Below are 13,118 nucleotides of genomic sequence, written 5' to 3' on the forward strand. Positions count from 1 at the left end.
ACCACTTAACAAATCATTATTTTGTATTGTACATCTAATACAATTGGCTCAATTAAGTCAAGAACCTATTTCTATTTTCCATTCAGAAAGTCATCAATCAGCAGAAAACAATTATTGTAGGAACGACGTGTCTGCATTTCCCTCCATATCTCAGTTCCATTTAATAACATCTATCTTTATTTTAAACAGTTTCAATATTTCAGCGTTTTACCCATCACATTACTTCTGGTTAAATTTAACATTGTTTGGAAATGCCAGCTCGGAATTCGACTCAGCCATGCATTTATTATAGAGCTTCAAATAATATAACGAAATCGAGACTAAAAATTGTTTAATTGAATTATTTATTTTGCATTCGTTTCGCATCAATTTTATGTGACCGTTAAAACCACACGATAATACAACCTATTTTAAGTTGAACTATTAATTTAATTTTTTTTGGAATTGTTTCCTAATAATAAACTAAACTGAGAAGTTTTGAGGTTTTCTGTTGTTTATTTGTTATCATGATTACCAAAGCCTGATTTTAATAATAAAATTTACAAACTGGAACTACTAAAACAGTTAGCCATCATTAGCCAAAAGTAGCCAATTGAATTTAAGTATTATAATCAAACAAAATCCCGGAAATGCATTTAAAAATTGTTATAACCGAGTGGCAAAAGAGTTTCCATTGCATGTTTAGGTAAAAAGTTGAAAAGTATAAATTGGAAAAGTGCTCTTTACCCAGAAATAGAATTACCCAAGTAAGAAGCTGAAATTTGTATTCACCCCTAGCTATAAGGGTTGAATTTTATCGTTCATTGTTCGGTGTTTCCCCTAGCTCAATACGGAGCGGGTTTCAGTAATTTTATTCCGCATTTAGATGTTTATTTTCCCGTACAATAACATTTTTATAGAATGCATATTAAGATTTGCCAAATTGAAATTCAAACGTTCAAATCGTTATATATTTATGTAGTTGTTGCGAATAATATTTCCTGCTGCATAATATATGCATACATAAATTTAAATATCCATTTCCAAGCTGATGTTTGCCAATATTTTTATATTTATGTACATTCGACTGCAAAATATAAATTATTAAAGATAATTAAACTATGAATATCAGTAATTTATCTATTAGATCGATGTAACTGTTTTTTTTTTTAGAAACTACGTTACCTATCAGCCACTCATTATTTATTATCATCGTGCAACATTGTAAAGCGAACAAAAGAATGAATAAGTTATTTCGGCTGGAATTATTCAACGTCGACAAAACTCGTGAATAAAAATTGGTTTTCTACTTTTTGGATTTTCTGGTTTAACAACTCCTGAAGTTTGTGTATCAAAACCAATAAAACCATACAAATGGTTTGTGTAAACCCTGAATTTTGAATTGTTAAAGTGCATTTAATAGTTGTAATATTTTATCGAACTTTTAGTCTGATCTTTGAGCTAAAACTTGCTTAGAAATCGAACTTTTCTCGTTATACAGTTTCTGAATCTTAACGTTCGGTAATAAAAACATTATTTTACATGCAAACGAGGGAAAATTGAACTTTGTACCAAATAGTATAAACATAAGTTTCTCGTTGCAAAATTGATTATGGAAATAAAAGTAAAAATAACAAACTGAAGCATGTTTTATTGTTTTTAAATTCCCGAAATTTCGGTACTTGGCAAGTTGTGAGTCACCTTTCAAACGTATATTAAAACAAGTCGGTCCGTTATTTTTAATCAACTTAAAATGACAACGCCAATTTTTTTAATAGTAAACTTGAATGTTACCCACAGAATTGATTGGATTATTATTAATAAACCGTAATTACGTTTATCTGACGATGTTAAATAAAAAAATTAAATAACCAGCAGAAAATCACTTTATTGTCCATCTGTTGTCCAAACATCTCATGTAAAAGATTAATTTCAGTCTTTGTTGATTTGCATAATATTCGAGTGGAATGAGAAAACAGAAAAGGCAAAACGATCCGTTGAACAGAGATAACAGGCAGTACATTTATCTTCAAACAAAGTAACAAAATTGGTTTCAGGTTTGCTTGCTCACAGTTCAGAGTATTCGATTGTCTACGTTAAATCGACTTTAACGTTAAATAAATAACAGTCGCAACTCCAGCCAGGATTTATTATGTTCAATTATTTTTAAGAGAATTTACGTTCCATTATTATTAGAGCGTAATTGCAGTTTTTCCATTACATTTTGACTGCAATTGCTACGATTATTAACGTTGAACATTGATTTATGCAAATGGCTTCAAGCTAAAAATTCGTTTATTTCACCTGATAGAAACATCGGAAATTAATTGATTAAGAGTAAAATTAAATCTTTCAAACAAAGCGTATTTTGCTTTAGAGCTGGACAAAGTGATTCATCGAGAAAATTCAAGGTGATGCGAGATCGTTCCAAAAGATAATTGTAATCACATTAAATCTAACGTGTGGGTGTTGGACTTTATTGAAATGAAATAATCTACTCGCAGTTACATTGTATTTACATGTTGAAAGTATTTCAACAGCTTGCAGGCAAATTTTACTTCTGTTAAATATCATCATAAAGACAAACAATTTAATTCGAAATGAGACAAACATACAAGATTTATTCAGGTACTGAAAATCTGTAATATTTTACATGTATAGCACCAAATTACATTTTATAGACAGCGTAACACGGCACGACTAATGGCAGAATTGTTTAATGTATTAAATAAAACATGAAACAACCTTATAAGTATTTTTAAAGCAGCTCGTGTTTGTAGCTGATAATGTTTTGAGCATACTTAAGTCGTTTATAAAGCAATTTAAAATTTTCTTTATGCACCAGAGGATTATTTCAGTTTTTCAGCTATAAAATTGAACAAAAATTATACGGTTGAATTAGTTCGTTTTACGGGTTTTATGGAGAAATGTTCATAATGGAGATATTTTGTGGAAAAAATAAACTAAATATAATAAGTGACTAATCTGATGAATGAACAAGAAATTGCAGGTTGTTTGTCATCCTAATTAAATACATATCAAAATAAAAATATTTTATCAATATAAAAAAAATTATATAATAGTCTTGATTTATTTCAAGATTGCACTACAAATTATTAAATAGGACAGTGTCAGTGCACAGCAAAAAAATCAAAGCTCGCATAATAAAATTTGTTAAGTTTCTTTACAAGAGTTTAGCCGTTTAATTCGCCTCGGTGCGTTTCTCTAGTTTTGATCCCTGAAATAGTTCCTTGCTGACAAACATGCTCTTTCCATGTGTCTGAAAAGATACACGTATTATTTTCGTTACTTATTTGAATGTATTCCGGCACATTTATTGTGAATCTCTGTGTTCTATTAAATCAGGCACGGTCATTTGATAGGACAAATTTAGCTTTTGCATCTATTATTAAGCTTGTATGATCAACATAGTTAGCGATGCGAAGACTAATTGTCATTTTCTTCTTTTGTTATATGATAATAATTGATATTAATTTATTCGCTTCAATAATGCAAATAACGTTATTTTCTAAATTCGGGTAATCAGAAGGAAAAGAAAAGGCAAATAATTACAGGCATTGTTTTTAAAATTACCGCTGCATTAAAGTTCGATTTATTGATTAAAACAGATATTTTAACCAGATGCAAATTGCACAATTCTAGTATGTCTGATGAACTGTTATACAACCTGTCGGCAAACAAGTAAAATATATGACTTGCTATCCGGCAACAAATTTCAATGCATATGCTTGACGAAAACTCCTTATTTCTCCTATCTCTGTTTCCCTTCATAATTCGCTCTGCACTCGCTTCCAGGCTCTCCAAGTTTTATAATCATTACATTACAATGGCCACATTTTAGCTCGAGTTTGTTTACTTGTTAATACCAAAGCAGTTAAAAGTCTATTTTGGGTGACTTATTAATCAGGACGCCCTATTAAAATTAATTAATTTTACTCAAAAATACTCAAACGCCCTAATGCAGTGTGATTTGATTTGCAACTAAGCTCTTTTGAGTGTTAAAATGTTCTATTCAATTAGCATTAACTACATTCCATTATATTCAATTCAAATTAGAATTTCCTCATGGAATAAACCTGCATTTATATTGGAAGTGTGTTGTTAGATTTTTTGTTCATTTGAAAACACGTTTAGCCATATTAGAACGAAACTGTATAATACGGGATTATTTTTATTTGATGATTAATATAGAGATTTTGTAAGCTACAGCATATACAAAGAGATTCATGTGAACAAAGGATTGCGTTTATGTAAAAACTACTGCAAGGGCGCGATCAGAAATTTGAACTGAAAATTCTAGGAAATTTTCTGCCAAGCAAGTGTATATGTATTATTCTTTTCGTTTTTAAACTGTAACACACACATTAAGTAGCAAATAATAACGAACTTAATTCCATTTATTTCACTCACAAAAATCGATTTATCCACTGAAAAATTCAGGAAGTTGTCGAATGTCGTATAAACCGCCATAAAAATGCTGTCCGATCCATCGATATCGATTTTGAAATACCTATTTTAATTTATTCGTACAAATTATCAAAATCTTTACATCCCGGACATGTTAAATCACTGTTGAAATTTGAGTGTTTTTGCATTTGCAAAAATTGCTACTACGTACCGTTTTTCCTCCTCAAGGAATTGAAAATCTTGGCTATTTAAACACATTTTGATTATTTGATTGAACAAGTTCGAATCTGTCTTAACTCCTCATTGAAACCTATCGCTCTTAGAAAAGCGTATTCTTTAACTATTCCATCAAAATGTAAAAGCTGTTAAAAAGTTAGCGACCGTTAATTTTCGTTCGGTATTCTTTAGCTGGCATATAAAATCTCTTTGAAACACAACGAAACTCCGTTGTAAAAACCCATCAACCGTTAATTTAGGTGTTGTAAAAGGAATTCTTCAGCTTGAAACGTGTATAAACACTTTGAAAAATACTTCCAGAAGCAGTTTTATATGTAAAATTTGTAAATAGGATGACGGTGATGGAGAAGCTTTTATAGACGAAATCCATTCAAATTAAAAAAAACACAGCCAATTAACGTTCGGTAAGGAAGATTTTAAAATATTTATTTATTTAATAACAGCATGAGCCAGACCCTTAAAAAGGGGGTTTATGTTTAAAGTTACAAGAAATTTAGCTTTAAAATGAATTTAAAAGATTAAAATCTTCTCTTCGCCTTCACTCTTTGACCGATATAAAGGCGATGAAAAGCTCGTCTTTTGAGCTAAAAAATGTACTACGAATTTGCATATTTTCTTCTATCAGGGTGCAGTCCGAGCAAACATTTCTCGGAAACCAAACTTTATTGTTTCCAAAGAAATTCTTTTCCACGACGGACTAGAAGCCCGAAAAAAAAGAAGAGATATGAGACATCGAAATTAAACAGAAATTAGAAAAAACCAGTCATTGTGTGATAACCGACCCTGTTCACACTTCTATTAAGCAATTATTTAACAATTGAAATGTGTAGTGATTTCTTACCGAAAATATACCCTTACAGAACAGACAAATACATGTATTCCGAAAATTCAGTCCACTATCGATCAGTTATCTCTAATTTCTAATTTTGAAATTTTTGAAAAAATACTTCAATAGGGAATGCGATGAAAATAAATTTCCAATTGGACAATTCAATTTTAAAACATGCCAAAAACTGGAAAAAGCGCCACATTATCGACATTTACAGAGCTAATAGAGCAAATATTTCTGTTTCAAATAGTCTACAAAATAGGCCTGAAAAAGTTCCCATATTGATTGATTGATGATTTTTTGAAATGAGCTTAACATGATAAATGTGAATGAACACAAGTGAAAATTCAATTAAAGTTCCAATTTGAATATTTGCCAAAAATTGAGAAAAATTGCAACTCAAGTTCCAATTAGGAAAATTGCCAAAAATTGCTGGTAAATGTGACAGAACTGATAGAGCGAAAATTTCTCTATCAATAATAAACGGTAAAACAACTTTCTAAATAGTTGTCATTTTAAGTGATGGTTTTTTTAAAAGAAAAACAAATTGCAGAATCTTATAGAATTTCAATTGATTCTCGCGTCAATTTAATTTAATTTATTTGAAATATTGCCAAAAATGTAGACAAGTGCTAGAGGAAAGTATTTTCTAATGACGGCTTGCGCTCTTGACCTACACTCTTATTGACAATTTACGGACAAATCTGAGTTATTTGTTTAGACGGAGCGGCAGTAAGCGTTAAAAATAATATTAACTTAGTACTCTATGTATTGGTGTTCTTGGTGACTTTTATTATTCATTGAAAATACATTGCGTACTTGAATCAATTTTCTGCAGGTTTAACGTTTACCATAATAAGTTGTTTTCGCCGATGAAAAACAATGGAAAATAAATACATTATATTATTATCCCTCCCGAGTCTCAGTCAAAGTGTGAAGTAAAAACTTTGAATATCGTTTATTTCATTACGTTTCGGCGAGACAACAGCGCCGTCATCAGATTTAAAATTTACACAAACTACAAACACCAATTCACAATTAAAACATGTTGTACAAAAACTATAATTGATAAAGCGTTAAAAGGTTCATCAGTTCTTGAGGGAAAAAATATTTTCTTTTGAGAGAGCAAAACATTTGAAAAGCTTACCTCATAATTGGTAAACATTACATTCTTTTAGGTCTTTGCCTTCTTGAAACCTTAAATTTGTTTGAATTATTTTCTACATTTGCGAGAATGGTATGCATGTATGGAAATAAGCGGCAATAGTTTTAATTTTTCACTAATGTACTGGGTGTTCCATAGTTATGACTTTATTAGAGTTTGGTAAATGTTGCTAAGGTTGTCGGTATCTGATCTAAAATTTACTGCTTTTGCATGTTTTTTTATTTGTATCATTTCTTGGATTCTTCATTTATGATAATTTGGTTCCCTAACTAGTATATCTGCGTTGTTAAAATCTAAATTATGTAACATTTACTAAATTCCTGCACTTAACATGGAAACACTTATGGAAATATTTATGGAGTCCGTTCTAATTACTTGTTATAATATCCAAAGTAATAAAACTGCCGTAATTTAACTTTTAACATGTGCAAACATCATACAGTTACTTACATTAAATTGTATGAAATCAGAGCTACTTTAGCACACAGTTTTCATCCATTATTTCGCGACTAAATTAAACCCTTTTAGTTCCTTTAGTGCTTTTATTTAGTTCGGTTAGGCTATTGATTTGTTATACTAAACGGGCGCTGATTGTGTCATATTATACGTATTTTACTTGCACATTGCATGAATAAACATTGCATTTTCCAGTAAAATGTGAGTAAATTCATTCTATAAATCCTACAGAATAAATGCATTGTTAATTAATATCGACTCGTGGCATTTTGGATAACAAGATAAATTGCGTGTACCTGAAATTGATTTCATCAGCCCTAATAATTGCTTTTGCACTTTGAACAATCGTCGACAATTATTATTTTCATTGAATTAGTCGCAGTCAATAAATTGTCGAATACCTACTAGTATTTTCTATTACGCGAATCAAATATTTTGATGCAAACCCTTTTCAAACGTAGCTATTGCTATAATAACTCAAACATTCAAATCTAAATAATCGCAGCATATAAATTTTGAAACTCATTCAGTAAGTCGCATTGCAGCATTTTATATCACGAAATATCTTTCACGTGGAAACATAAAACTACAGCTGGAAGAAAATTAGTTTTCTCTCGTTGGAAATTTTCATTTTCCACTCGCTACATTTAAACATGGAAAAGATAAGCGTTCTTTTACGAAACGAACTTGCTGAATTGTTTAGAGTTTGTATATCGCATTTAGTTAGTAGGAGATTGCTATGAACGGTATGTTAATAAAGCAGCGAATTTTGCGTTTTATAATGCCTTTATGTAAATTATTTATCGTTCATATTTGTTGCAGTCATTAGCATTAGTGAAACGGGGTAGTGTTTGGCAGGTTGATCTTAATCTTTAGTTGCTATGTTAAACTTTTATTTCGTTCCCGTTTATTTTATTTCCACATTTTATTTACTGTTGTGATTTATTAAATTGACTTTTGAAAGTTCATTGTACACAACTCGATTTTTTTAAACCAACTCGGTGTTGTAAATGTTCATGTTCATTTAAGAAATCGCATCCGCCATTTGTCAAGAATATTTTAGCTTGTGTGTTTTTATATAATTTTATTACTGTAATAAAATGGTACTTTATTTTATTAATTAAACACACGTTTTTCCATCTTGTTTTTCCGACCAATGTGACACTTTAACTCTAATTTTAACTATTCGGCAAGTAAAAATAATTTAATTCTCAATCGTTTTATTAATAAAAAAACGGTACCCACATAATTCAGTAAATACCCAAAGACAAGATCGAACAACCCCATTAAGAAATAGGGTGAATTATATTTCAATCCCAGGTTATATATAAGCCAACATCAAAAGCGATAAAAGGAGAACCAACATCGAATCATGTTTTCGTATTAAACAAAGAGGCTCGTATATACGTGTACGGACCGAAATTGAAATAACAATTTATATCCTCGCGTAAAGTAAGCACTAGGGGTGGAAACGATTTACCAGTGAGCTTTGACAGTCAGGGGTGGGTAATCCATTATGTTTATTATGTAATTTTGTTCGTTTCGAATATTCATCATTTGAAATGGACGAACTTGTATTTTGCATTACATTTAATCATCTATTTTATGTGCTGTTTGAAAGGTGTTCTATTGCCTTCACACGGCTAATAAAATGCTTATAATGAATAGGTTTGAATTTTTTTGAAAATACATTTAATTATTAAATAAATGAGAAGGTTATTGACAATGAAAGAATTTTGTTTTGTTTAATAGTGCTTGGTTCACTTTCAATAAAATAAACCCTCTTACTGTAAAAGTGACTGAAATACAGGAAAAAAACTTCAATTTTTACTTCACAAGAACAAAAAATAAAATATAATATAGAATAACAAGAACAAAAAACGCATTTTTCTTTCATTCAAATATTAGAAGTTACATGCCTTTATGCATCATGAAACTGCTGCTGTACATCTTACCCAAAAGAAATCTACTGAAAATATAAAAGGTTACGTACGATGGATATTTTTTATTTTCCTTACTCTGTTTTTTTTTTAATTGCCCCAAACATTTTTTTCTTAATTCTTATTCTCCAAACTGAATATAAAAATACATTCACACAAATCAGCAATTAGAACATCAAGCAAAAACAACAACTGAATATATACATTTACATTCTATTTAGGATCAGATTTGGATCATTGAGACGACACTGAACAAATAACATGTTATCAGACGGTCGGGAGGGAAACATAAAGGACTGGCAGGGAAACTTGCCACCCCCCCAGGTCCCCAGATCCCTATTAATTACTTTATACTGTAAATATGGATTTTAATTTATAGTTTCCGTACAGCAAAGTCAGGAAAACTTGCACAGTTACAAAATGAATGAAACAAATAAGAGCCGGAATAGTTAGAACGATTAAATATAAATTGAATTTAAATTTAACTACCAGCTTCTGTGTAAGGCTCTATTTTATCGACTTTTGACGCATTTATTTTGTTATTTATTTGCGATATGCAATGTGTTATTGTTGCCGATTTTATATCTAGCTGAGTTGTTTATTTATCGCAAAATTGTCTATTGAACTTGTAGGGCGTTAAATTGAAAAGTCAGTTTTGGAGATAAACTTGCTGTATTTGCTCTCGTGAAACTGTCTCGTAATCAATTTATATTCATGTTTGTGAAATAGACTATGTAATACTATGTTTTCGCTTCCGATGCGAATTGAGTTATGAAGGTATGTAAGTAATGGAAACAGAAATTGTTAATGTGTTTATTTCTTCGCAGTATTTGGCATTTGTAAAACTTCACAATAAAAAGCAGAAAACTTACCTTTAAAAAGTTAGCAGGAAGAATGTCAACTTTTAAGGGGCCGTCGAATTTTAAGAGCTTATATCTCGGAAACGGTTAAAAATATCTGAATAATTATAAAACCCATTTCGATAGAGCGTCTGTAGAACTTTCTTTCTTTCCTTCGCGTTTTGAGTTTGAATTATTGTTAAATTGAATTAGATTTCAGCATTCGGAAATTATCTTGTTAAAGGGGACTGTAATTCAGAGAAATGTTTGCAAATTAATATAAAAGCATATGATTGTGTTTGTCTAATTAAATACAAAATGCAAAAAATTATAATTAGAGGACAGAAAGACCAATTTAGTCGATCGCATTATTCTAAAGAAATAAAAATTATTGTAATTATTATTAGAATTAATTAAAAACTACTTTTTTACAGTACTTTTTGTAAATTTATCGTATGACACTCTTGAATATATGTATTTATACTTTTTATTTATTATATGCAGATGGATTCCGATAACAAAATATGGAAAATTTCTTGCAAAATTAATGTTTGCTCTGTTTTGGAAAAGCCAACACTCAAACTCAATATAACATGAAATAGGCATTATAATAAATCAATCTTATAATCAAAGTTTCAATCAAAGTTGCACAAGAAGAATTAAATAAATTTAAATTTAAAGCAACGTTTTGCAAATGAAATGCCCGAATAATTGACAAACCACTGATTTTAGTAAATAAATAAATTAAAATCGATACCAACATTTGTAGGTAATTTTTTTAATCAAATTGAGTTGAAATGAATTAAATATTTAAAATTCTCTCCCGAAGTAAACTTAATCCTATTTTTTTAAGTTAAAATAAGGTTTTGGTAATTTATTTTAACTCTTATTTTCAAAGAAAATACGCCAGGTGCGAAATATTTAAGTTAAAAATGTAAATTTGGCGAATATTTTTAAATCTGATAATGATTTAATCTTTTAATAGAAAAATAACTAAGCATACGGTTTATTATAAACCAGTATGTATATGTGGAAATTGAGTTGGGACTGACTGAAGGCCCAGAAGTTTAGAACGAACTTCCACCGAGAAACAAGAAAAAAAGGTCTACGTAAGCTTAGTTAGACTAAGACATAGTTATAATAAAAAGTTTTTTTTTCTTCGATTTCTCTATGAAAATGCAATCCTTTTTGCATTTAGTTTAAAATTTGCTTTAAATCCTTGATCTGAATCTATCAACGCTTCCAACTTTCTGGCTGGTATTCAGGTCTTTCAGCTCACTTTTTCCTCGACAAAATGTCTGTAAAGGTTTTTTCTAAGCGTTTTCGTGCTATATATTATTAGCCTCTTTTTGTATAACGAATTAGGTTTAGCTAAATCGGTTTTTGCGTATTTCATATTATAATCTAATCAATGGATTTCTAAGGAGTACCATATAAATCAACAAATTTGCCAGTTTGTTGTAATCATACAATCCATAACATTGTCATAAGGTAGAGCGAGTCGCTCAAATATTTAAATCAATTTATCGCTCCGACACTAACGTGCATGTTCTAAGCGTGGAACTTGGAAGTTTAATATCGCACTCAGTCATAATTAACTCTTAAGCAGTAATATCCATTCATAAAATAGTTAGTACCTACCGAGCAAGTTAATTACGAAAATATTTCAGGCAAATTTGATATTGCACAGCCAGATCAGTTATTTGATCAACCGATAATCAAAGTGGTAACCAATATTATTCGGTCATTGTGGTGAATTATGGATTCAGCTCTAACAGCCCTCAAGCTGAATTTTACGCAAATTTCATTATGTTGGATCTAAATTTCCAATTTGGGATGATCTCTAATAGTTGCAATTGTGGAACGTATACCAGATTGTTTGGATTTGTGTATCTGTTACCATGATATGTTAAATATGTAATTGCAATGCAGAAGTCTGCAATAATCGTACAGCTAAGAAATAGTACACGTATTTGCCAATTTATTTAACACAATTTTTTAATTTGCAAGTTAAATATTTGTTGGCAAAATAATCTAGCTGTATAGTTAACATGCATATATTTTTTAGTGTGCGCCACATAACTATTTTCACTTCTTATTATATCCAAGTCCCCCCATGATCGATCCTAAACCAATTTGCGAACATTCAAGTGAAATTTACGTCTTTCAGGATTACGTCCGACTTAATTTTAGTGCGGCATTCGCCAATATATCCATTGCATATTCGAATAATATTCTTCGGTATTCGAATTTCGATGTTTCAATCGCTTGAGACCTATGGACTCTAAAAGACAATAATCTAAGCTAATAATATCCGAATAGTTATTTAATAATTTGTAATTTCAGGATGAGCTTTTGGCCATATCAGAAAAGGTGGTCATTCGAATGGACGATCTAATTACGTGGATCACAGTGGAAACGGAATGGACATGGGGTCGATTAGCAAAATGCGAAGAGGAATTAAAGGAAATAAAGGTGGAACCAGATCAGCTGGCTTCACCTAGAAAACCTGCAGGCAACAACTTCGCCCTTTCCGAAATCACGATGGATTTTTCAGATATAGAACAAGAGAGGCTTAAATATGGTAAGTAATAATAACGATAATTTTAAAATGTATTTCTTATTCATTTTGACTTTATATTTTCGTGTTCTTGTTAGTTTAAACAACTGTTTGCAATTGAGAACAGTCAACATTTGAACCTTCAGTCTTGGTAAAATTGCAAGCAGACAGTAGGTACATTCAAGATGCTACCAGCTTTGTTAAATAATGACGATGTGAAAAGATGGCCTGTACGGTTATTTTATTTAACAAAGATATGTATTGTATAACAAAAATATTTCAAATATATAAAACTGAAATTCAATAACAATAAATAGTTTAAGCGGCGTACGGTATTAACTTAATCTACAATGTATTTTAATATCGAGCTCTTCTGCAGCATACAAAAGCGAAATCCGGATGGCATTGCACACTAAAATATAAAACATTAGCTAAAAATTATTAAAAATTACTTAAGCTGGTTGAGGATATATCGCTCGTCTTCCATACAGAATAATTTATTCTGTATAATCATTCTGCTCGGAGGAAGGAAATTCGAAAACTGTGTGTTTTGGAAAAATATCGTGGACTAAATCAAGCAACGGAAATTATTTTTTTTTATATTTAGTGGTTATTAAAGTACTGTGATCTAACACACCAGTAACATTATTTGTAGGGAATTGGATCAGTACAATAAATTTAAAAA

At 30.3% G+C, this 13,118-nt stretch overlaps 2 protein-coding genes across 6 annotated transcripts in view; one reads left to right on the forward strand and one right to left on the reverse strand.

Annotated features, from left to right (window-relative positions):
• Positions 1-13,118, forward strand: part of LOC109535336 (AT-rich interactive domain-containing protein 5B) — a gene marked incomplete in the record, with an annotated part of 82,817 nt that overhangs the window by 57,707 nt on the left and 11,992 nt on the right. The window contains 1 exon segment of the mRNA XM_048660694.1: positions 12,220-12,457. Coding sequence (XP_048516651.1) covers positions 12,220-12,457 — 238 coding nt within the window.
• LOC109535338 (putative leucine-rich repeat-containing protein DDB_G0290503) overlaps positions 1-13,118 on the reverse strand; it is a 44,674-nt gene that overhangs the window by 12,691 nt on the left and 18,865 nt on the right. For 4 of the 5 annotated variants that reach the window (XR_007280248.1, XR_007280246.1, XR_007280247.1 and 1 more), the window contains exon 3: positions 12,650-12,845. The exons of the other annotated variant lie outside the window; for it this stretch is intronic. The gene's annotated coding sequence lies outside the window, so the exon portion shown is untranslated. Of the gene's footprint in view, positions 1-12,649; positions 12,846-13,118 lie in introns of those variants that run through there. 5 annotated transcript variants of the gene reach the window in all.

This window comes from Dendroctonus ponderosae, unplaced genomic scaffold, assembly GCF_020466585.1.
Source record: "Dendroctonus ponderosae isolate FM_Combo_2020 unplaced genomic scaffold, Dpon_F_20191213v2 Dpon_F_20191213_1, whole genome shotgun sequence".
In the NCBI taxonomy this organism is placed as follows: domain Eukaryota; kingdom Metazoa; phylum Arthropoda; class Insecta; order Coleoptera; family Curculionidae; genus Dendroctonus; species Dendroctonus ponderosae.